Source organism: Stegodyphus dumicola, chromosome X2 (genome assembly GCF_044657685.1).
Source record: "Stegodyphus dumicola isolate Sdum_Otavi_A_Nest chromosome X2, ASM4465768v1".
NCBI classification, from domain to species: Eukaryota; Metazoa; Arthropoda; class Arachnida; order Araneae; family Eresidae; genus Stegodyphus; species Stegodyphus dumicola.
In genome coordinates this window covers 98,380,704-98,405,971 of record NC_140781.1, presented here as the reverse complement: position 1 = coordinate 98,405,971, position 25,268 = coordinate 98,380,704, and the positions used below count along the sequence as shown (strand labels likewise).

Below are 25,268 nucleotides of genomic sequence, written 5' to 3'. Positions count from 1 at the left end.
AGAAGGGGATAAAAAATGATGAAGAAAGGCTGGGAAGGGGAGAGAAAAGGTTGTAAAAAACGTGGGTTAAGACCGCCTGGGAGCGAAGAAAAAAACTCTTCGCATGAAGGAAAAAAAAAAAAAAACCGAAAAAAGAAACTGGAGGGGTAGAGGAGACAAGAGAACACACCGAAGTGATACGAAAAAAACCGAGGTTATTGCTGTCGAAAAATCTTAACGTCACCTTACGGGGTGAAAGGGTTTAGTCAGTAAAGAAGGTCGATAGAGGCAAAGGTTCAATATCCTTTAAAAAAGCAAAGGGGTACTCAGGTGATTTTCCCCTAACTTCACGGTATACACATAAGGCACTATGATAATAGTAGTACTAGCAAAGTGCACTGCAGCAAGTACAATGAAAACCGAAAAGTACAATACTTACTATCTGTACAGCGATGAGCAAGTTTACAAATTTAAGAGAAATACGTCCGACAATTGTATAACACTTCAAACGGAGTTTATTAAAATCATGTAGCTCTTAATAAATTCGGAAAACAACAAGAGTTTGAAATAAACAAACAATAGCTGTTCAAAGTTTAACCTTGTAGGAAAATAACACACTCTTAATTTAGGATTTGTCCTGTTTGTAGGAAGCGAGGTTCGTTGTTTTTGAGTCATATCATCTATTTCACAAATTTAGACAAACTTATTGCTTCTTAAGGTATGTTGCCTATCATATTACAGATAGTAAAAGCACTGTCGAATGGAAAGCATACTATTAAATTACGAGCCGCCATTTTCTATATACTTGCATTATTATGTTTTTTAATCAACCAATAAAAGTATAACTTTTCTCCAGATTTTAACAAGGATATAGTAGGGGAAGTAAGTGCTCTGCTCTCCATCAAGTCATTAAAAATCTGACAAATACAAGCGCAGTAAAGAATCAAAACGAAGAACTTGCATTGAGGAATTATGCATTATGTAAGTCAATTCTATGTATTATACATTATATAAAAGAATAGATAAAAAAGACGATCTAATGTAGAATGTAAACTGTGGTGCCCAAAAAGGATTTTTTGATAACAAACGGATGACTATTTGACTTTTATGAAAAGCAGTCTATGGTTAGTTTTAATAAAAATGAACTTAGTGTACAGTTGGTAACTGAAAGATTTATTGCACATCATTTCTTTAGAGCACCCTGTAGCTGAAGTTAAATGTCCGTCATTGATCTGAACAGAAATTTTTGTTCAAGGAGAAAATCCAAAACGGATGAAGTTCAAGGATAAAATCCAAAACGGATGAAAAGCTAAAAGCGCCCATTTCAGGCCTTTCCAGGCAATAGCAGTTTCGAGTTAAAATCCGTTGCAAGAATAGCTGATTAAGCTAAAAAGAAATTAATAACTTAAAGAACGAGAAAAAAAGGGCTCGAAAAGTCATGTATTAATTCATGATCTCTAAAGTGCATTTTGAGGTTGCAGTTGAAAATTGCCTGGTTAACTTAATCAACAGAAAGCATACGAGGTCTATCCACGCTGAAAATGAAGAAAACCAAGTACACTAAAATCATTTTGAGTACTTACTGCGCAAGACTGCGCAATGAATGCCGACGAATAATAAAAGCTGAAAAAAAAAATTGAATATTGCATCGAAGGTACGGGGTTTCAACTCCGATGACATAACGTCACAGTTTTTAACATATATGCACCGGTCGTCAAATTGTTGAAACTATTTCTGTACAAGTAAATTAGTTAATGGATGGTGTCAAGATCGGAAATTACATATAATACCACGATGGGACGGTTCTTAGTCGATATTTTTCTTCTCGACATGAAACGCAAAAACTTTATTGAATTTCGACAAACGCTAAAGTACATAAAGAAAGATACACAGGGAAACACAGGGATGTTACTGAGCCGTTCGTGCTATACAGTATAGTTAGAACCTATCAAAGATAACTCGAATAGAGATTCTAAGCAGATGACAAGGTCACGCTTTCTTGATACGAGAGGTCAGTGCAGGTTGTCCAGTGCGTGTCCAGACATACAATTCGACGAATGCACTTCGATATAGGTTTTCACAGATAATTCGTATGCCTAAGCTTAGAACCTTTTATTATCGTAAACATTTGCAATGGGGAGCGTAATAATAATAACGGACCGTGGATGATTGAAAAAGGGTGGCTTAAATGGATCCCATATTTTGCAACATTTTGCAGACGGCACTGCTAGTATGCGACATTTACCAGAAGGTTCTCTCTCACATGGAAGCAATATAGAACACTTCAAGCGGGTAAAGAGAATGTAATGATCTGGATAATATTTCGTTTGGGAAAGTATGAACCCACTAAACCTAAGGAAAAATGTCGACAGCTTCCTTATTGAACATCGCTGACAGACCAAAAGTAACTAATTTTAGTGACTATATAACTCTTAAAAGAGGTACTTTTAATAAGTCCTGATCGGTATAGTGCTTAACGTCGCTGGCTGTCATATCGTTTAGTCCGGGTACGAATCCTGTAGCAGATTTGGATGTTTAAGCGTATAGTGTCTTTGTGGCATGGGGGCACGGCAAATCGAAGGACTTCACAAGTAGTTTGGTAATAAGGAAAGAAGGGCTGACAGATCCTCGGGATCCTCCTGGGGGAATTTTTCGGAACAGAGCTCTTTTGCACTATCGCCTATAAAGTGACTAAGGCCCATGCCAAAAAAAGACGCAATAAAATTTGTGGACTTGTTTTGATGTTACTCTCAGAAAATGAGATAAGTTGTAAGAACAACAGACAGCGCTTCGTTTCTTACTTAGCAGAATCTAAGCATAAGGCGAAGAATTAACTTCATTGCATATTCACTAACTTCGCGGGCACGAATCTAATCAGGTGCTTCTGAATTGAGATGGCGAGTTAGTTATGACCAGTAATAATATTCCAACAACATAATTTATTAGAATCGAATTATGTTGCAGCATGCTATCAAATATCTTACTGGTAATCAATGGTACCATAAGAATTAAATTCTGCAGGAGCATGGAACCAAATATCATGAGACATCAACCGAATATATCATTGAATCTAAAGATTCTTTGAAGAAAAGCTCTCCTAGAAACGAAAGCAAGACTAAAAATGTGAGGCAGGTGGTTTTAATGTTTTTGGTTGCTCGAGTATATTATCTTAAAACTATGAAGTAATTTCAGTTTTAAAATCTGAACGTCTTAAACTTGCTGTTCAGAAATAAAATGATAAATAATGCGGCAAAAGATCCAAATATTGAAATAAAAAAAATCTCTGAAGCCTCTCAGACGGTATAGTGGTTAGGGGAACTGACTGTGATACCGAAGGGCCCGGATTCGAATACCGGAGAAAGCATGGATGTAAATGATCTGTCCCTCTCATAGGAGGTACCGGAGGCTGCCTATGAAGTGCCTCCATAATAAAATGACCACCACTTCTGGTCTTAGTAGTGGCGAAAGCCTAAAAATGGCTAGTGCCCGCCATTAAAATAAATAAATAAATAAATAAACCCTCTGAAATAAAAATATTAATGATACGCGACTTTTCTGGAAGAGCGAATATTTGGCATTAACTGAACATTGGCAGGATTTGAGCATTAATTACTATTCCGTGTAATACCTATATATCAGTAAGGTCACTAGATGCTGACAGTAAGCAGTAAAAACACAATGCTTCCTGCAGAATGCACTTTTCTATTTTAAAATAACATTGCTAAAGAAAATCAATTTTATTTTTGCAAGTTATCGCACATTAGCACTCTTTCAAAAGAAATAAATAAGAAAAGGAATAAAGGAAAGGAAAAAATAAAAACTGAAATTAAAATAAAAAGCGCCATTACAACGAAAAGATATCATCATGTTACAGCAATCAGAGCAAAACCATTCCAGAATATTTGAGAAACAGGAGCAACGAAATTAACATTTAAATAAACATGCGAAACTAAAGTGAATGAATAAAACATTTGCTTCAGACTCAGCGCACCCCAATGGCTCAAACTGCGTAAATGAGTTATAAAGCAATTTTTCAAATAATGTTATATTTTTGTAACTTAGCCCAAAGCAAAAACTCTAGTTCTTTTCCTGCTAAAATAATAGCGATGTTTTCTCCGTTTTTATGCAGTTATGCGAATTTTTTTCCCTAGCCTTTTTGAGTACAGTTAGTTAGAAAAGAGACAAGTATTCACCAATGCACCAATAAAAAATAAAAAAATAAAAAAAAAAAAAAACAGAAAGTACTATTAATCTGCATGGCCAACAAGAATGCATTTGTAGCTCGTAAATCTGCGCCCACTATTGCACATATCAAAATTATTTTAAATTTTGTAAACTTTAACACAACATTCTATAAAAGCGAAAATGAAAGGGGAAAAAAAAAAGGTTTTACGGTTTGATTCAATACACGTTACGCACTGTGCTCACGAAAGTCCTTACTAGGCTTTTATCTTTGCAACCATTAATCGTAGGCATAAACTTTCAGTTACAAAAATATTTTAAATGAAGCAAATATTCATGGTTTTGTCATTTTAAAATTTACAAAATTCAGTTTTATAAAAATTATGAAATCTAACTTTTCATACGGCCCTCTTCATTCTTATATTAGGAAAACTTTACACTCATTGTAAAAAGTAAAACAAAAAAATTGACTCCCACACGTTAAAATTGGCTGAGATATTTAATCTCAAAATAAGGGATACTTGATGTCATTTCTAACTCGCATTAAGGAGTTGGTTACTAAATAAATTAGAATAATTCGAGTTTTTTTTTCTTTTCATCCTTAAATCCTATTCGACTGTGTGCAACATTCTTTAATTTATAATTTTGTTACAAATGATATACGAGATGAATTTTCCCATCTACAAGTAATGCTAAAAATATGTTATTAATGCTTTTATGAAGTTTTGATATGCTAGAATCATCACACAAAAATTCATTAAAGTAGAAAATTTTTTAATTGTAATTCATGCAAATAATGTTGAGCGTTGTAACCATACAATAAAGCTTGCTGATATTCCTATAACACGAATTCAACGATTCTGTGAAAAAAATATCTTTTCCTGCTCCCCCCCCCCAAAGAAGGAGAATGATCAATCCTTTTCACAACAAATCTGCACAGAAATGCTCCTCAGTCTATCACCGTCAAAAATCATTTTCTATACTAAATATTTTATTCATGTTTAGGCACAAATGCAATATTTCGCTCTTCAATTTATATACGGTCCATGAATATGATCACCGACTTTATTTCCGACACCGAAAATTTAGTATCTCAGCCAATTTTTGTCAGATAGGGAAACAAATGTTTCTGAGTTTTACTTTTGAATGAGTACACAACTTTCTTAAATATAAGAACTGAGGGAAAGTATAAAAAGTTACATTTTGTATCTTTAACGATTTTTTTTTTTTTTAAATTTTAAAATGCGAAAACATGAATCTTAGTATCATTTAACACATTTTCGTGTCTGGAAATATATGTCTACGACCAACACTTGTGAAAATTGCGGCCGGGTAAGGACTTAGGCAAACACAGCGTGTAATCGGATGTAATCACTGTTGCTATACCACAGCCTTATAAATTAACCATTAAGGTCAAAGCTTTCACAACCTCATTGAAATTATGTTATCAATTAATATTTGGGCTTTAGGTTATTAATTAATATTTCCTCTCTTTTCGGTAACGTTTGAAATCATACTGATAACAAGTCTCAGCTGCAAATACAATCTAATATTCTCAGCTTTCAAATAAATTCTCACCTACAGAACAGCATATTACATAAGTAGTACACTACACACACACACACACACACACACACACACAAAAAAAAAAAAAAAAAAAAAAAAAAAAAAAAAAAAAAAAGGGGAAGAAGAGCTTACAGCTTACATTACAAAATATTTTTCATTGTTAATAACCTGAAGCATAATAACTTTATACATCTTGACCTCTTTTTCATGAAGGCAGCGGTGGGTAGGCCAGTCTAATAATTAAGCTTTACTGCTCAAAAGAAAAAAAGTCTTTATTGTAAATTTTCATGTGTGTATATCTCAGCTGCCTCCTACCACCAGTTAAGAAGGAAAAAAAAAAAACTCACGGTTAAATTACTCACACACACAACACACAAAACAACAAAAAACAAAACAAAACAAAACAAAAAAACCTGCTGTAACTGAAAAAGTGCTCAATAATTTGATATGAAATTTCGGTATATATACAGATCAAGTTCTGAGTACGCGGATTTTTTTTATTTAGTTCTTTATTTTTATTACAGGTTTTTACTGCCATTAAAAAAAAAGTTAGCTGCGTTCTACAGATTACTGGGGGGGGGGTGCAAGAGCCACTCACGTTTGAGATTGAGTTAATGCCAAAAATCAAGTATTAAAACTTTTCTCTAAAATATACAGATTTTGAAAAAGTAACAAAAAGGGCTCAGTTTCTGTTTTTTTGCTTTAGTTGATTACGGCGAATCACACGGGGACTACCTTCCTAGGGGAAGGGATATCTTTATGGAAGACTTTATAAGGGAAACTGGCTTGTATACACCTTAAAATGGGAAAAATCACGAAAACGCCCATGCAGCTAGTCCATTCGCTAGAATTCGAACCCTGCACCGAACTACCTAGTGTTCAGCGAATTTACCGCTCGGCTGCTGGAGGGCCCAGTTCAGTTTCTGAAGAACTATGAAAATGAATTGTTTTACAGACAATTAGGGAAAAAATAAACTGATTTTTCAAGTCATGCATATGCTCAAAGACTCTAGATAAAAATTTTAAATATTACACCTATGAACATATTTTAAGTATTTTTGAACTTTCATAAACACAGCAGAGAAGTTTTCTAATAGCTTAGTCCAATTTGTTAGTACTTTGAAGGTAAAACAAATTGGTAAACTAAGTAATAGAGATTTTAGAGAGAGAAGTTTTCCGATTTCTAATTTAGAAGCTTTTCTAATTTTTTTTGCTTGTCTTTTGCTGTCAGCTTACATTCATAAATAGTAACTATTTGATTAATTATTGCTTATTTTTCTAGATTATAGAGACGCAAATACTTGTTAAGAGGGTGAGTTACGAGAGTTTCAGTGATTTCGCGAATATCAAACGAACCCGCAAGTTTCCGATTTTCTTCATACTTTTCAATTTCTGTTATATCTGTTGCTTTATTTAAGACAAAACACCGAGGCACAACATACATGCATGCGAAACATCGCATATCAAAATGCTCACTTAAATAATCATTCGAAATGACGTAGCAACATTATACTGAATATTATCAGAACTGAGTGACTATTTCAATTTCATAAACGTTTAACATCAGTCTAAACATTTACAATGTTTTAATTTATTTACACTTTTCCTGGTGATTTTCCATAAGGTTCCATTCCTGCATATACGACCGGACAAAGTAGACCTCAAATAACGTTTATTAAAATATAGTTACAAAATGCACTTACTTCTAAATCTTTGCAAATCTTCTTTTTATTATTCTGAGGTTTAGGATCGAAAGGTGGTAGAGTTTTGACCAGAAGATCTGCAGCTTCAGCCAGCCGCTGAATTTGACTGTCGACCAGAACAGGGGTCAGAGATGTCGGAGAACCCGGAGCCTGCGGGTATTCTCCTAAAGCCTAGTTGAGGGGAAAAGAAAAACAATTGATGGTAGGCAATTAGAAGATTAATATACTATGTACTTCAATAATATAAAGTAAATGCAACAAGTTAGAAGATAAAATAAAAGCTTTGACGATCGCGAATAAATATAGGGCAAGACGGTTTACAACGTAATTGTAAGGATGGTGGCAAACTTGGTAAATCAGTAAATTCATTATTAAAAATATAATAAATAAATTAATAAAAATAGATGTATACTTTTATATTTTCTAAAAACAAATTTTTCTTTTTTAATAGAGCGCGCGACTCTTGCTTCGAATTAAAAAAAATCATTAGAACATTTACTTTTAGCTATACTTCTGTTCACTGTATGGAAGTCAACCTTGAATATATTAATAAGTCGCTTAAGACGTATCGCATTTCCTAAGAAAAAAGACACAGTTTAACTGTTGATATCGAAGGTATTCCGGAGGAAATTTCTTAAAACACGCACAGCATAATCTGTTAGTGAACAAACAACAAAACTCTTTTCCTAAGTGAGCCGCCATTTCATGATTAGATTTTACCAGAATACGCCTGGTTTGGGAGAGAACTCATTTAAAAATCATGATAAAGTTAAAAATCGGAATGCAAAGAGTCGATTTTAAATTGTAATGGTGTAATATACCGATTTAAAGACTCAAAAAGTTCAGTGACGAATGATGAGAATTTTTAAATCAGTTATCGCAGTTTCTAGCTTTGAGCTTAATTTCTCCACCAGCACACCACAAACGAGTGGAGGGACGGAAGAACAAAATGAATAACACATGAATGCGAAGAATTAGTTGATATCAGTAAAAACAAGCGCAAAACATTAAACCATGGAGGGGGTAAGTATTTTACTTCAAGAAACGCTAGTTGGTAGAACGTATCATTCAGCTTTCGAAATTTTAAATAAATATTAGCCAAATGACCACAAGGAAATCTCATATAGCAGCTACCAGTTGCACGACCTGAAATATGGAGATCGTTCGTATCTGTCTGTATACCAATGCATGAGACTAAAGAATATTAAACTTTTCCTGCCCCGTTCTTAAACAAATGAAAGAACCATGGAAGGGGGAAATGTTTAAAAGTATACGAATTACACCGCTTTCTATATTCTTTTCGCTAATAATTTGAATTTCCAAACAAAAAAATATCATTTACTCTTCTGAATGAGACACTATACCAATGGTTAGCTAGATCTTTCAATATTATCGACACTTCGACAGATCGATATGGAAAGGAAAAGCGTATGCGAAATGATCAGTGTTATTCAGCTGAATTCGACAGCGCACTTTCACAGCTGTAATAAACTGAAAACTAACTTGACAGGTGTGCAGTTTAGATGCTGTTTAAAATGGATTGAAATATCGAGATTTAAAGCGAATGGTATAGGAAATTTAGATCTTTTCAAAATTCTGTACACGGTTATAAAAGATTAACAGTGAATCAGTAGAGTAAGGTCATCTGGAATGACAAGATTATCCATTCGACCCTAAAAAAAGACGCGATATTTGCACAACGCCGATAAAATGATACACTAAGTTGGCAAACTGCATATTCCTGAAGATAAAATTATTACTACTGAATACATCTAAGTACTGGCAAGGAAAATGCTTCCTCCATTTGTTAACATCCTTGGAAACAGTGATTTCATCTTTCAGGATAATAACGTGCTTTGTTATCGGGGATTTGTAGCAAACAGATTTCCCTCTTTCAGATTGGTCTGGAGGCATAATCGCAGGACATTTATTTACCCAAGTGACAATGTTTGGATAAAACAAGCAGAAAGTAAATGACAAAGAATCCAACAAATGAAATACAGTTTAAACAAAACTATAATTTCATCATAATAATCATTTGAAATCATATGGAGCTTCACAAGCCTGTGAATAGTATGCGCCAGAAATGTGCTTTAATAATCTAAAGTAAACGTTTCCGTATTCAAAATTAATTGTCTTTCGTATCTTGAAACATATTTATCATTCACTGACTAAATTGAAAATTTTATAGAATTTTAGTTTTTTTTAACTCTTTTATTTAAATTTTAGATAAACATTAAGGCTTTTGGAGACTCAGTGTATGGAATGATGTAGAAGTATCTCCCATGCCTAATTATTAAACAGGACATTACAAGCACTAATGAAGCAGAATATGCTTGAACGCGTGTACCAAAGATAAATTACGCAAATGTATAAGGCATTTCTCCCACTTCCCTAGCGTGCCTTCGTGGTGTAACCGTAGCACGCTGGGCCGGTATTCCAGAGGTCCGTGGTTCGATTCCCGGCAAAGGCGGTTGCATATTTTTCATCTTTTCTGCTTCAAATTAACCTAATGACTCTACAGTGGACCCCGAACTAAAAGGGTGTTGGATGAGGTTTCTCCACACCCCGGATTTGGCGATTGGGTGCCCTAAAAACCCCAGTCGCCCTTTAAAAAGGGGAGTATATAAGGCATTTCTCCCACTTTCCTAGCGTGCCTTCGTGGTGTAGTGATTCTGCACGCTGGGCCGATATTCCAGAGGTCCGTGGTTCGATTCCCGGCGAAGGCGTTTGCTATTTTTCATCTTGCCTTCCAAAAATAAAATAACTAATGTCTCTACAAATGTAAAAAAAAACATATACGATCTGAAGCGGCGTATGACATAACTAAATTGTGTTTTTTCTCATCAACTTTGACAGCAGCAAGATTTTTATGTTTTGTTAAATGATTATAGCCAAGCACTCAAGGTCTAGCTGCTTAGGGAAACTAATGAATTAATGGAGCTCTTCCTGCGGATTAGTAGAACAAACCTGATGTTACAATTAAGGAAAATCCTAAAATTCTCATGAGAACAGCCCTGTAAATTACGAGGAGACAAATCTGAGAGATAATGCTAATGTTTCATAGCTGCTGCCCCAACTGTGTTTAGAGTTGTCCGTCTGACCATGTGGAGGTAAACTGGGAAGGTGCTGAATTTCTATCTTAAAACATTCAATTCAAGATAAATGAAAAAGAATGTAAAATTTGAATCACGATTTGCTTATATTAAAAATGCACATGCATCTGGAATAAGTTTTGAAACGGGAAAGCTAATTCTCAACCTCTTTTTGATTATTTCATTTATCATCAACATCTCAGACAATTCAGCATATGATCTCTTGAGCATTATCATGAACATTCTGAATATCACACCAATATTTAGAAAATCGAAATTGTTTTACATCAGACACTTTCCCAAACAATGTATGACTCATCGTCGTGATCTAATAAATTAGTACAGTCTAGCTAATCATATAAAAGCTCGTCTGTATAAGTATGTATGAAACCAGCTGCATAAACTGATTTGTCAGTAAATGCTTTGTCGTTATTCTGCAGCCGCACATCATCATTTTCTTCAAGTTGTTCTGTTTACACACATCTCGTCTAGCGATATATCTGACACGAAAATGCGGCAGAGTCCGAATCGGGGCCCAAAAGTCATGCAAATCTTTCTTAAGAATTATCACTCGTCTGGGTGCATGTAGTGCCTGCAAGACAGTGATGAATGTTGTGGCTGTCATGCTTGAGTTGTGGCTGTCACTTAGAGAGAGCATTCGATCTCACTTATAAATGGTCTAGATTACAAATTTTTTGGTCTTTTAGCAGTGACATTAGCTTCTCCAAACTATGCAAATGACTCACGACACTCTGAACCGTTAAAATAACGTAGAACGTCCAAATACTGTCTTTCAATTTTCATTCAAACACATTCATTGATTAATAAATTAAGTCTCGATACTACATAGCTTCAAAAACGTATCAAATATGTGCGTGTGTATTTAATTACGGCAAAGCACACTAGGGCTATCTGCCTAAGGGGAGGGTTGCCTTCGTGGAAGACTTTCTAAGGGAAACTGGCTCTTATACACGTTACACATGGGGAAAACCACGAAAACACCCATGCAGCCAGCCCGTTCGCGGGATTCGAACCTCGGACCGAACTACCAGTGTTCAGCGACTTTACCGCTCGGCCGCTGGTGGGCCCGTATCAAATATGCAAAGATGAAATTCAAGCCTCACACTTCAAATTTCCCTCCAGCTCTTCTAGTTTTATATCGCCTTACTGGAGACACGTGGCATCGCAGTCTGCTATTTTGAATTAATATTTTATAACTCTCAACTACGCTTTCATCTCCTTTGTATTATTAGGTAATTTTTACATTTGAAGCAGTACATTAAGGACATCGTAGAATTAATCTAGGTAACCGCATGTATTTTTCAAAAGTAAAGGAATTTATAAGGAACTAAAATAAAATGTTTAAACTTATAAAACCATAATCACATATTAAAAATTTATATGGCTGATTACACGCGGAACTACTTACTTAACCCATTAACAGTGAGGATTCAAAGATGATGTTTATTTGAAAAATACTGATTGTTCACATCAGTCCATTAGAAAGATGCTGTATGAATTTAAGCCAAATGGGTAATTATATTTGATTTTTTTTTTAACTCTATTGATGACTTTTAGAGATAATTCACTAACACATCAGTGTTCGTGGTCATATGAATGACACTGATTTTTGCTAAAATTTGCACATTTGAGGCCCTCTAGCGTCAAAATTTGCAAACATTTTGCCTCTATTTTTATGTTATACTTAGAACACATAATACATAATTTCTGAGTAAAAGAAAAATAATTTATTCATAATTATCACAGTTTTAAAACCATAGAAATATGCATCGGAAAAAGGGACGTTTTTCTTTTAATGGGTTAAAAAAATGTTTGCATGTATGCCATATTTCAAAGCCATTTTGCAGGTTCACTAAAAAATGAATTCATATTGAAACAACTGTACGTTTCAGTACAAATGAATGCAGTAAAAATGCTTTATTATTTTTTATCAAGTTAAAGTTTTTGTTTCCCAATATACAATATATGAATTTTAATAAGATGTAAAAATTCGTATTTAACTGGACTTCTATATCGTGTTCCCTTCACTCCTTTCTATTTGGGCCGATTTCTAAAACAATCACATTTTCGTGCACCTATTTGCGATTTTTACACATTTTTGGAATTTCTGCGAAATTCTTGGACCGTTCTATACATTTATAACAACAACTTACTCAATATCTAAATATAAAAAAAAAAATCCTAAATTTATAAGTCTTAAATAAATAACACTTATGCGTAGCTGAAGCAGGAGAATTCTTCAAATTTGAAAACAGACAGTGACCTTCAACAATGTTAAATTTTAAGCGCAGCTGATGGGGGAAAAATTTTTCTGATATGACTCAAGTGGGACATCACAAATCTTTTCAAGGTCCGGTAGAAAAGCTTTCCCAATACGTAATGGAAAACAACGACAAAAGAATATACATTTCTAATTGTACAAACAGCAGCAGTACGGTGCAGCATTTGCACAAGGTCATGCAGAATTTTTATTCGTGTGATTAGGATGTCATTGCATAATATATTGACTGAACCAAATAATTTCATTTTAAAACTTAAATTATCCAACTGTTTCCCTCTAAGCCTCTATATATCTCTGAAGCCTAACGTTATAAAGCCGCTAAGGTCACTTTATTTTTTCTGATATGCTACTACAATTTTCTCCCAACTTGCATTCATTATTTCATCAATAACCCCGGGTTCACTTAAGACGTTCTTCAAAAGCTTGCATGGGTGCCTGAAGATTAACGTTACAGAGCCTGCAAACGTATCTTTATCGTTTTCTGACATACTATTAAAATTTTCTTCCAGACCGCATTCATAATTCCGTCAATACTCCCGGGTTTACTTCAGAAGCTTGCATGGATATTTTATCTGCAAGCCTCACATCCAGTCTTCTAACACCCGAGAATATAATTGCAGCAGTTTCACACTGGCGATGTCAAATGCACACCATTCCTTTCTGTTTGTGCAATTAAGGTAAATATTATACCTTCGTTGCTTTTGTTACTTTAAAACTGGATTTTGTTGTACACGCGCAGAACAACTTGCTTTCAGTTTATACATAGCAACACATTTGCCACACTGCTCAATGCATGATTTAATGATTCAAATCACTGTTTAAAGAAAATACCTCTAGAACTACATGCAGTTATTTTCAGGACTAAAATATATGCACTGCACATTTATGTTAATTGCATTAACTCATCAACCTTCGGTGTTAATAACATTAAAGTTTTAATAGATGTAGAAAGCTACGCTATAAAAAGTCAAAATTTATGGAATTCACAAGCAGGTCGCAAACAACCGCAGATATACCGAAGAAACATGGTTTAATTTTTTTCGCAATATATTCAATATATGTTTGCCAGAGCCTTGAGAATTTTTTCAATTTACAATGCTTCCCCAAAAGGTAAGAACTAAAAAACGTTTTAACCTAAAGTAATGTATTTATTAATAAATAAATAAAAATATAATGACAGATATTTAATTTCTTATGATATGCTTTTAAACCGGTAACTATTAGGTACAATGACTTCTACTGATTGTACCTGTGCATAAAACTGTAATCATGAATTTTCCGCAAAACACGAGTATTAAATAACAGTAGTTTAAAAAAAAATGCAACAACACATCAGTTGAATTACTGAAAAAGACATTTAAAATTTTACAGAAAATTACAACAGGCCTTTTAAAGCTAAATAAAAATATAAAATTGCGGTGAATTTTGCATACGTCGCCCTCCAGCTATACTACATAACATTACTTTTTATAAATAATTATTATACGGCAACGAAATAAAACAGTTTTATGCAAATCATTAGCTTCTAAAAGTTTTCCCTCTGTTTCTTCATTTGCTTAATTTTTTCTTCACATAAAAGCTTAAAAATTTTTTCGTGTTTCTCCGCAAACTTATCATTTCATATTAGCTATTTAACTTAGCGCAGAAGGCCCAACTCATTGCCATATAATATAGATCTGTAACACCTATATATTATTTTTTTTGCGGTTTGCCAAGGCAAGAAATCATCAACATTGCATACAGAAAACCAAAATGCGAAAGAAGATTAAAGAGAGCCCAAGGACCAATTCAATTCGAAATAACATACATGCATGCATACCTGCTGAAAAGTGAGAGCTGATGGAGGCTGAGGGGAAGAAGCATCTTTAGCACCAGGTGAAGGCGAAGACTGACTGTTGCTGTTACTTAAAATGGGCATAGGAGGACTAGGCTGCATTGATGTGACTGGAGATGGCTGAGAAAGGTTCAGGGGTCCCGGCCTGACCACGGGAGGTCCAGGACTCACTGGATATGGAGAATGACTCTGAGGAACAGTAGGCAACAACGGAGTCTGAAACATAGCTGAAATAAGAGAAGAGATAATTCATAAATATCTTTTGATAAATACAAATACCTTCATAAAATATTAAAACATGCGGAAATAGGTACATGTGTAAGATACGTAAAGTAGGAATTTGTTTGTAGCTATGCATACATATGAACAGACCCGAAAATTATGAACTTAGAAAATTTATCGTCAAGTTTTTTCATTTTGTGTCGAATTATGTTGTGATTCGATACCATAGCATTATTTGCACACAAGACTTGCCAAATTGCCATTCTCATAGCTGTTTCCAACCCTGCGATAGAAGGTTTTAATTCTGCTTTCCTGGTAGACCGCCAATCATAAAATTGTTTGTTACCAATTTTAGATGAGGTTTTTACGTTATCAATCAAACTATGAAAATACATTGGGTATAATTTGACAAACTGAGCAATATGCATACTTATCAATAATTTAATCTCTATTTTACTTTTAATGCATCATAAAATCAATGCGTGAATTAAAATCTATTTCTATAGCTGAAATTTAATTCCTCCCCAAAAGTTCTTGAGGATTCAAAAGTTCTTGACATAAAAACATACAAAAATACCGTTAATAAGTTACTAAGCGACTTTTCATAACGACCTCCAGTTAGTTTGGAGCAAGAAAATCTTTTGAACATAAGGAAGAAAACTTGATTCTGGGATAGAAAAAGTGGTAGCCAGAAGCAAACTTCTGCTTGGATGGACCCTTGGATTAGAAGAACGGCGCGTAGTGGTCATTGTTCTACTGCGGATGAGCTTGGAAGTCGTATATTAAGCTCAACAGATTAAGCAGTGTCTACAAAAACAATCAAAAATCACAATAATGGGCAACGAGTCAGATGATCAACCACATGTGTTTCATTAACCACATCACTCAAAAGCACTATGCGTACATCCAGGCGGAAAGAAGGCTAGGATGCAGAATTATTCTTTTTAATGATAAGTCTCGCTTATGTCTCATAAGCAATTGTGATCGGAGATAGATCTCGAAACCATGTGCACAACACCATCAACAAGCATTCACGAGGGAACGTCATACCGGCCTTGCTGTTCATAAAGCCAGTGGTACGACACTTCCTACAAGGTATCCCAGAAGTTATTTTGTAAAAAACAAAACAAAACAAAAAAACACTAAGTTACATGTTGCTTAAAGCATGAATATAAATAATGTGCGTAAAGTTATCAAGTTATCGTGGCCCACCGCATCTCCAGATCGGTTTCAATTGAACACATCTGGAATATTATTGGTTACTGAAAAAAGGCCAGCTGGCAATCTTAATGCTTCACATGAACAAGGGCTTGCAGCACAGCAAAATATTTCTCAGGCAATGCTTAATGACCTCACTGATAGCGTAAATGCACGCATTTCCGTGCATAGCGGTCATATTCCAAACTGAATAAATCCAGATGATTTGATTACATTGTTTCCAACTTATGAAATTTAGAAGGTCAGTAGACATGTTATTCATATGCAAAAGATCATATTTCTATGACCATTCTTTCTCGGTACTTCAGTTTCAATGTTGAGCAGTGTATGTCTTAAGGATGCAAAGTTAAATATGAAAATGCATACACTTTATCTGCTTCATAAAAGTTTTAATGTAGCTAACTGATAAGTTTCTACAGATACTCTGTTCAGAAAATGATACTTTTGCTTACACAACTGAATTGTATTGCTCAGTTTTGAATATGTTCAAGATTAATAGGAATACTATTGCGCAGCACACATCATACTTCCACAAAATATTTCTACGAACTTATATCTTAATACAAAGAATATGGTATTAACACAAGAAAAACATGCATACTTAGCATACATAATTATAATTATGCCGTTTAGTTATTGTTATGATTTACATATTATTTATAAAAATAAATATTTTTTTTTTTTTTTTTTTTTTTTTTTTTGAAATCTCACAAACGTTTTTTTGAAAAATTGGGGACTGAAAAAAAAAAAAAAAATGATTCAGAGCTTTACGAAATAACCTCTTTAAATGCCAAGATAAACGAAAAATAAGACTTTTTATGGAAAGAGAATTTCCAAATGCCGGAAGAATGGTTATTGTTCCAAACATCAATGCTGCGAATGGAAATATGGCAAGTTTGCAAGGCATGTAAGGCAAGGTTGTCATATAAGCATTCAGAATGTAAACTTCTAAGAATTAACTACTAGTATCAACTGCAAATAATAGAAATAATGTTAATATTTTAATCGGTCCCCCGAAATTTTTCGACCATACAATAAATGGCTGCTGGTTTGTTAATTATACTGAAATGCATGTAGGGATTATCCAATTTAACCGAAAAAATACTTTCTTACAAGATTTTTCAAGAAGGAGAAAATTCTAATAAAATAATAAATCATAATCGAACAAATGTTTTAGCTTTATCTTAAAAACTAGTCCTTTTAATAAATTTAAAAATGAAAATTATAAAATAAACAAACATAATTATAATAACTAAGACACGTTAAATTCAAGGCAACTCTGAAGAGAGAAAGAAGAAAATATTTAAATTTATTCCCAAATTAATTTCAAACGGGCAGAAATATTTCTGATCTTAGGTGATTTATTAATTTTTTCAATTTTTTTATTATTTATTTAAAGAAGGGGTTATTCTATAACTACTCATTGAATAGAACTGTTGGATGGCTTAATAGTGACACCTGGTGCAGTTGCATAAAAGAATTGGGTATTCTTCTAGTCACGCCTGAATTCGCGCTGATCTCAGAAACAGGATGTGTAGTTAATAATTTCTTTAACTTTTTTCCTCCGTTCTTCCACAGTTTTGCATGCTTCGTTACTCTTTCTTCTTTCCTCCATAACAAATTTTCATTTGCTCTTACAGAACAGAACCGTAAAAAAATAAACTGAAAGGAAAAACAGGAGAGGGGGGCGAAAGAAACTAAAAAGGGATACAGGGGCTCAAAACATAAAAATAATAAACCCTCTGATTTGCTCTCACACACAAGTACAAACAAAAGAAAAATATCAGCAGGAAAAAAAAGCAAGCGTTCGTGTTATCTGATTTGCGCTGTCATCACTCTGAAAGGTGGAGACTGGAGAAGATTGCATTCACGTACAGGAATAGCACTTTCTATATCTCTATTAAATAACACTGATAGGAATAAAAATATTAAGTACAAAATATCTTGCTTTGCTTATAATGAAAAATGGCGAATTCGGCTTGTGACACTCTCTAATGAAATAACGCCCGCAGTCCAAGACAGACGCAACTTAAATCTTTTACATCTTTCTCTCCAATTATGATTTAAGAAGGAAGGTAGAAGTCGGAAAATAAGTTAAAACAGCGGTAACAGAAAGAAGAACTAGGCATTTTTTAAAACACTACTGATGTCTAAAATACGGTAGATAAAAGAAAATTTTAACTTTCAGACTATTTCAAGGATAAATAAATTTATCCTTGAAGGCCGGATTAAAACTTTTAGAGGCCTTAAAATGTTTTTGGTGCCTCCTCATGACATTTACAGCATCTTGCCCGTATTTTCCCCCCATTTTTCGTTTTTCGTTTTTTTTTTCTTTGTTTACCTGCACCATACATTCTACGGTAAAACAAGAAATGAGAAATTTTTGTGAAACCCTCTTTCCTCAGAACCTAAGTAACTTTTTATTTGATGCCCTAAGCACGTGCTGATTCTGCTTGAAGGTTCATCTAGCTCTCAGCCAACTCATGATCATTCATGAGCCTGTCTACATTTAAGGATATCCAGTACTGTTTAATACTAAGGAATAAGCAACAGCAGTATTGTCTAATTACACTTTCCTGTTTTCTAATTTTATTTGCCTCTAGATACATGTTTCAAAATTCCATTTTGTCATCAGTAGAGCAAGCTTCAGCAGCACCTCACCGTCGAATTAAGTCATTTTAAAATGTGACTTATCCTGAATAAATTGACTTGCTCTTGTTCCACTTGAACAAGAGTACAGTCAATTTTCCCCGTTTCCTTTTTGCATATGTTATTTCATATTTATGAAAAATATGCTACTGATTCGATGAAGAACTTATAAACTGAGTTGAAACAAAGCCATACTTTTCAAACATTCATGTATCTGCAGACAGGTAAGATTTTTTTTTAAATTGTACACAGTAAAGCTATTTGTAATTTCATAAAATTTACATTACTATTCTAACACGCGCAAACAACACAAAAATTACTACACAGTCGCGCCCCAATAATCTGGGGGGGGGGGAAAGGTGAAAGATATTGAAATTTTGCAATTAACGAAGCTCCCCAATAGCCAGAGTGATTAAAAGTACGAAGATGCACCCCAAGTGCGATTCTCGAAGACTAGCTAGAGAAGTGCTTTCGTGAATTTATTTTGTCCCCTAATGGATAAATCCAATGCGACCTATTGTCTTTAAAAAGTTCCTTAAAAGGCATATTCTAAAAATAGTCATAAATATTTTATTGTCATAAATTACCTACCGAACACAAACATAGGGTAGCTAGCTTTGCTAACTACAGACAGGAAAGGGGCTAACCATTATCTTTTAACTGCTTTATTTTGGCGACATACAAGCACTTTAAAATCGGTCGATTGAACGGGCTGAAAGAAAAAGAGGAAAGATCGGCTTCCACCTCCAGGAGAAAACCTGACTGAAAATGGACATAAAGTCGTTCAATCACCACGGATACTTGCCGAAAAAAAGGCATATTCGAAACCACTGTGATTATTTAGAAGGGCTTTCCGCGTGATACATCCAGGTATGGGGATAAGCCAGGAGGACAACAACAACAACACACACACACACACAAAAAAAAAAAAAAAAAAAAAACTACAATATTTTTACAGAAATACTATACTTTTCATTTGAATACGAAAAGTTTTAGGATGAGATAACGATATCTCCAACCGTGCTCAATCAGCCAAATAAATCTCTACCAAATGACATTTTCGCAAAATTATGACTATTATAAACTACAAATATTACTTAAAAATAACTGATAAGATTTTCATGTAACCAATTAATTGTAAACAAACATTGAAATGGGATTGTAATACCTATAAAACAAGTAATACACATATTATGGTTTTATTGTAGAAATAGCGCATTCAAGGGATTTATGACACAAAAATCGCTACTCTAGATTCATTAGTGGTTAATGCTGCTGGCTGCCCTATCGTGGGAAAACGTTCAAATCGTGGAGAGGACTTGAATATTTGTATATGTATAGTATCTTTGTGGCATGGGGACACTTAAAATCCACGGGAAGCCGAAAGACCTTTTGAGTGGTTTGGTGGTAGAGAAGGATAAGAGGCCCTTGGACATGGGGATTCTTCAAAACTGGAATAGAAATGAGCAAAGTCATACTATCACTTGTGCGTCGTCCACTGCCCTTGATAGTGACAGACGCAATCCTGTGCTTCTTAGCCACGACAGAATATGTGAACTTGTTCTGATGTTACTGTCAGAGGAAGGAGCTAAGTCACAGTAGCACAACATGGAACAAAATCACCGTTTCGAAAAGAAACTGACAATATACAAATTCATTACACCTACATACATGATAAATTCGTTGATGAATAAGAATGCTTTGTTAAAGAAGAAATATTTTCTAGTTAAGGCGTACTATCGCCCATAAATTTTATGTAAATATGCAGGACAAGGAAAACGTTTGATATAAAAGAGGACTTTGTCTTCTCTTTTAATCCAGTCCAGTTATTCAACTAAATGACTGCTATATGGTTTATGCATGTTTCATATGCTGCTTTTCCAAGACAATACAAAACTAAGTCAAACATCTTTAAACACAAATAGATTATTAAATTAAACAAGAAAGAGACATTATGAAAGAAATATGTCATCTACCATTCACAATGTTTCTCTACGTAACGGATATTAGCAATTAATTTCAAAACACTGATATTATTTGTAAAATCAAAGGAAGATATTGTAGTTGTGAAATTTTATGATTTATTTGGGGGGGAAGGGGGAACAAAAAACGTTCGTGTCGGCGACAATCCCAAAAGAAGGTAATAATAATGACGTCTCAAAATATATTATCTAATAATATTTTTAGATACCGTATTCTGTTAATGTTTAAGCTTTTAGAATTTAAATAAAAAAATTACCGATTTTAAATTAATATAAATGCTAGATTCAATGTTAAAGAATAAAATATTTCAAAACTATAATAAATTCCTAAATTTTATCGAATTGTCAGTTAGAGACCTACAGGGGTTGGGCTAAAATATGGAAACACCTCGTAAAATACATGTTTAAACTGAAATGTTTATTCCTGCAAAAGCTGTTGGTGGCGCTGATGTGTTTGCTCACTAACGCCACCTGTACAACATTCTCAATACGTTGCAAGTGTCATTCATTATCGAGAGTGTTCTGTGCAGTTGTGAGTGCATCATGTCGGAGCTAAATGAATTCGAACAAGGGCAAATTCTTGGGGCTCGTATGGTGGGTGCTTCCGTAACCAAGGTAGCTGAACTGTTTGGTGTTTTAAGAGACACAGTATCTAAGACTTTTAACTCCTACAGGAAAAACAGCATCCGCTAAGTCACAGCGCTGACGAAATTGTGTGCTGAGTGATCATGACAGACGATCACTGAAGAGGATTGTGACGAAACATAAAAGGACTACAGCAGCAAAAGTGACTGCTGAACTGAATGTCGCACTCGCAAACCCTGTCAGAACCAAAATAATACGAAGGAGACAAGCAGAGTATTTTCAAGCGAGCTGCAATTCAAAGCCACTCATCAGTGATCAAAATACCTATAAGAGGAGAAAGTGGTGCCAGAGTCTTAAAACCTGGAATGTAGAGCAATGGAAGACTATCAATTTGGTCGGATGAACCTTGCTTCACATAGTTTCCGGCATCTGGGCGAGTTTACGCCTGGGGAACGTCGTTTCAAGCGTATGATACAGATTGTTTGCTGCCGAGAGTGAAACATGGCGGGGGTTCAGTCATGGTTTGGGCAGCCATATCGTAGTATTCCACGAGACCCATCATTATTGTGCAAGGTCACATTATTGCCAAGGATTATGTGACCATTTTGGCTGATTACATCCATCCCATGGTACAAATTTTGTTTACCAATGGTGATGCCGTATTCCAAGATGATAGAGCTCCTGTTCACTTACCTGACATCGTCCAGGGCTGGTTTTTTTAGAAATGAGGGTGAACTTTCACATCTACCATGGCCACCACAGTCACCAGATATCAATATTATTCAGCCTTTGTGGGCTATTTTTGAGAGAAATCAGGGTAAGCGCTATTCACCACCATCACCGTTAACTGAACTTGCCAACGTTTTACAAGAAGAATGGTACAAGATGCAAAGCATGCAAGAACTCTGTTTATCCATTCCGAGAAGGCTGCAAACAGTTTTGAATGCCAACGGTATTCCTACCCCGTATTAGTCACAGCAATATGTTTTTATTTCGGTGTTTCCATATTTTTGTCCAACCCCTGTACCATAACTTAATACATATGCTACGCTTTTACTGATAAAGCAGATAGAAGAATGCACTACACGCGCACAGCTGTTGAGTCTCTTTCCGCGAAAACGTTTTCCAATCAGACGCTTTTGAAATCTTTCACTAAATATCCAACAAATTGTTAACATACAAAATTGATAAAGAGGCCTATATAGCAGAGTTTTCTTCTTACTCGCCAATCTAGGAGATTTTCCATTCTACGTTTCATCTGCTAAAAAAATAAGCGACTTAAAAGTAATAAACTTATTTTCAGATAATTTTATTCATAATATATCCAAATGATAATGTTTATGAGAATTAGTACCACTACTATAATTAATGAAATAGGTTTCTACCACTACACATTACGGATTGTTTGATTGTACAGTATTGTTCGATTTTTCGTTAAATATTCTAGACAAATATGAAGTTTCTTAAAAAAAGGCACAGAATTTTATAAAAACAATGTCAATACTTTGAGTAGAAGCATTCTGCAAAAATATAATCTCTCTTTTAATATAATCCCCGTAGAGTTAAAATTCCAATAAATAAGATATTCATTAAGCTATGACGAATTAAAAATAAAACATTTCATATGTTTAAGTAAAAATTTAATGATGATACTCAAGAACGAATTAAATCATTTTTCAATACCTATTATTAAATAATTTCTCCCAGATTTAAGAAGAAACTGCAAAATAATTGGTTTGGTTTATTTGATTATGGCAAAGCACTCGAGGGTTATTTGCCTAAGAGAGGAATGCCTCTGTGGAGGACTTTCGAAGGAAAACTGGCTTGTAATCGCGTTAAACATGGGGAAAACTAAACATGGTGCCAGCCCATTCGCCTGGAATCGAATCCAGGTCAAACTACCAGTGTTCAGCGACATTAATGATTGGCTGCTGGTGGTTCGGATCTGCACCGGAAAAACATCACTCGTTATTAACTTTCTGGGCGACTCCAGGAAAATATTGATTACTGATATTCTGCGAATTTTTTACTTAAAGATATGAAACTTTGTATTTAATTAAGGAATAAAGCTTTTCCATATCGAAATTTTACCCTATAAAATCATAGAAAGTCCCATCCCATAAATTTTCATTCTACAACGCTGAAATAGTCCTCATAAAATTCTTTACCCAATTTTAAGAAACTGTAGCCGGAAGTACTTGCTATCGACATAAAAAGGACAAAGTCTGTAGTAAACGTGTTTAAATATTGGGCTTAAAGACACACAGTTAATGTAATTTTCATTTAGTGTCAATCGTAAGTTATAGAAACTTCACATTTATGTATGGGAAATGACTGGCAGGGGAAACACTTCAGAGAATTTCAAACACGATTTTTAATAAAATAAACCTACAATATTTATCGAATGAATTGATTCCTGGAGAAAAGCTCAACATAGTGCTTTAGTAGTAACTATTTTAGGGCATGTATATTATGAAATTTATTATCCTTGCATTTACAAGAAAATTGAAGAAGGCAAAAGCACTTTCTCCTAAGAGAAACTAAACTTACCTTCACGATATTCCATTAAATAATAAAATTTTCGCAAAGGGCAGAAAAACTTACCAGTTTTGAATATCAGCATAATTGCTTTCATTAACATTAAAACTAATTCCATTAATTCATTGCTAGAAATTAGTGCAATGAAATGCAATCTTCCTAGCTTTCCCTGAAAATACTGAAACTCTACTACCAACTTACCTCAAAAAACTGCGAGTTTGCGCGCATTCATGTTTCAATAATACCGAACAAATAATGCAAAGGCTTCTCAAAAGGAAGAGACATCAGTTGTCAGTTACGTAGAAGAGCTTTAAACAACTCGTTTCAGAGAGTTTTTTTAAAGCCTTGTGGCTAAAGTACTTGAAGAAATAAATGCTTGCCCTAAATCTGAGAAAAATGCAAGTACAGCAGGTTATAACTAGAAGTAATAACTCATTTCGTATAACGGAAATAAGGTTACCAAATTAAAAATTTACTTATATGAAATATAAACAAGAATTCAATAAAGAACGACTTTGTTTCACGCAAAGAAATCTACATTAATTTTAATAAAGGATGAAAGGAAGCATATTTAAACATAATTTTCTAAACTTTGCAGACAATTATTAAGAAAATAACATCAATTTAGATAATGGATCCAACTGAGCGGAAAAGTAAAACCAGAAATAACGTCAGACTGATATTTAAGGAATTCTTTTTTTGAAAATGTCATCAGTAGAAAATAAAGCTATTAAAAGAACATATTTTAGATTCATCCTTGTTTCCTCAATTAAAAGTCTCAGCACAAATATACGACTTTTCTTATAGAGCTAACATATTCATTTTTATTAATAAAAGTCTTTAGGAAGAACTTAGATGAAGAGGACTTACCTGGGTTGTTGACCCATTCCTGCAACGCCTTTTGCAACCTGCGGACGTGGAGAGGTTTGCTGGCCATCCCCACCAACGCCATAATCTCTAGAAATTCCTCCTCTCCTGCTTCACAAAGTTGTTGCACATCGTCACCACCTGAAGCATGCAAACAGTATACAGCTTACCTGGGAGATTCTCAACAAGAAGATTGGCCTTGTAACCACTAATGTTGGCACAAAGTTTTAAGTGAAATATTAACAAAAGGTTGGGATGCCAGCAGCTCTTTGACGAAAATACACTGGAGTTCATAAAATAGCACCTTCGGCTGAAGAAATAATGATATTTTGGTACGATTAGATTTAGAAATAAAATCGTTTTAAAAATTAGCTGGAATATTAAGTTAAAATTCCAAAAGTTCTAAGTTTCAGGATTTTAAACTGTATGCCAACGATTGTGGTTACTGGGCGTAACAGAAATACAGGACCCATTTTTATAAATGCAAATATATTTATGAATATTTCTTTTACAGAAAGCAGATATCAAAAATACAAGTATCGTATG

General features: G+C 34.3%; 1 protein-coding gene across 8 annotated transcripts in view; it reads right to left on the bottom strand.

Moving 5' to 3' along the window:
- LOC118186187 (uncharacterized) overlaps nt 1-25,268 on the bottom strand; it is a 153,182-nt gene that overhangs the window by 57,450 nt on the left and 70,464 nt on the right. For 5 of the 8 annotated variants that reach the window (XM_035356252.2, XM_035356253.2, XM_035356254.2 and 2 more), the window contains exons 5-7: nt 24,726-24,863; nt 14,647-14,888; nt 7,431-7,601 (exon numbers count right to left, since the gene is read on the bottom strand). In XM_035356252.2, the coding sequence (XP_035212143.1) occupies nt 7,431-7,601; nt 14,647-14,888; nt 24,726-24,863 (551 nt within the window). The remainder of the gene's footprint in view (nt 1-7,430; nt 7,602-14,646; nt 14,889-24,725; nt 24,864-25,268) is intronic. The other 3 variants (XM_085809681.1, XM_035356256.2, XM_035356258.2) reach the window with 1 other exon arrangement.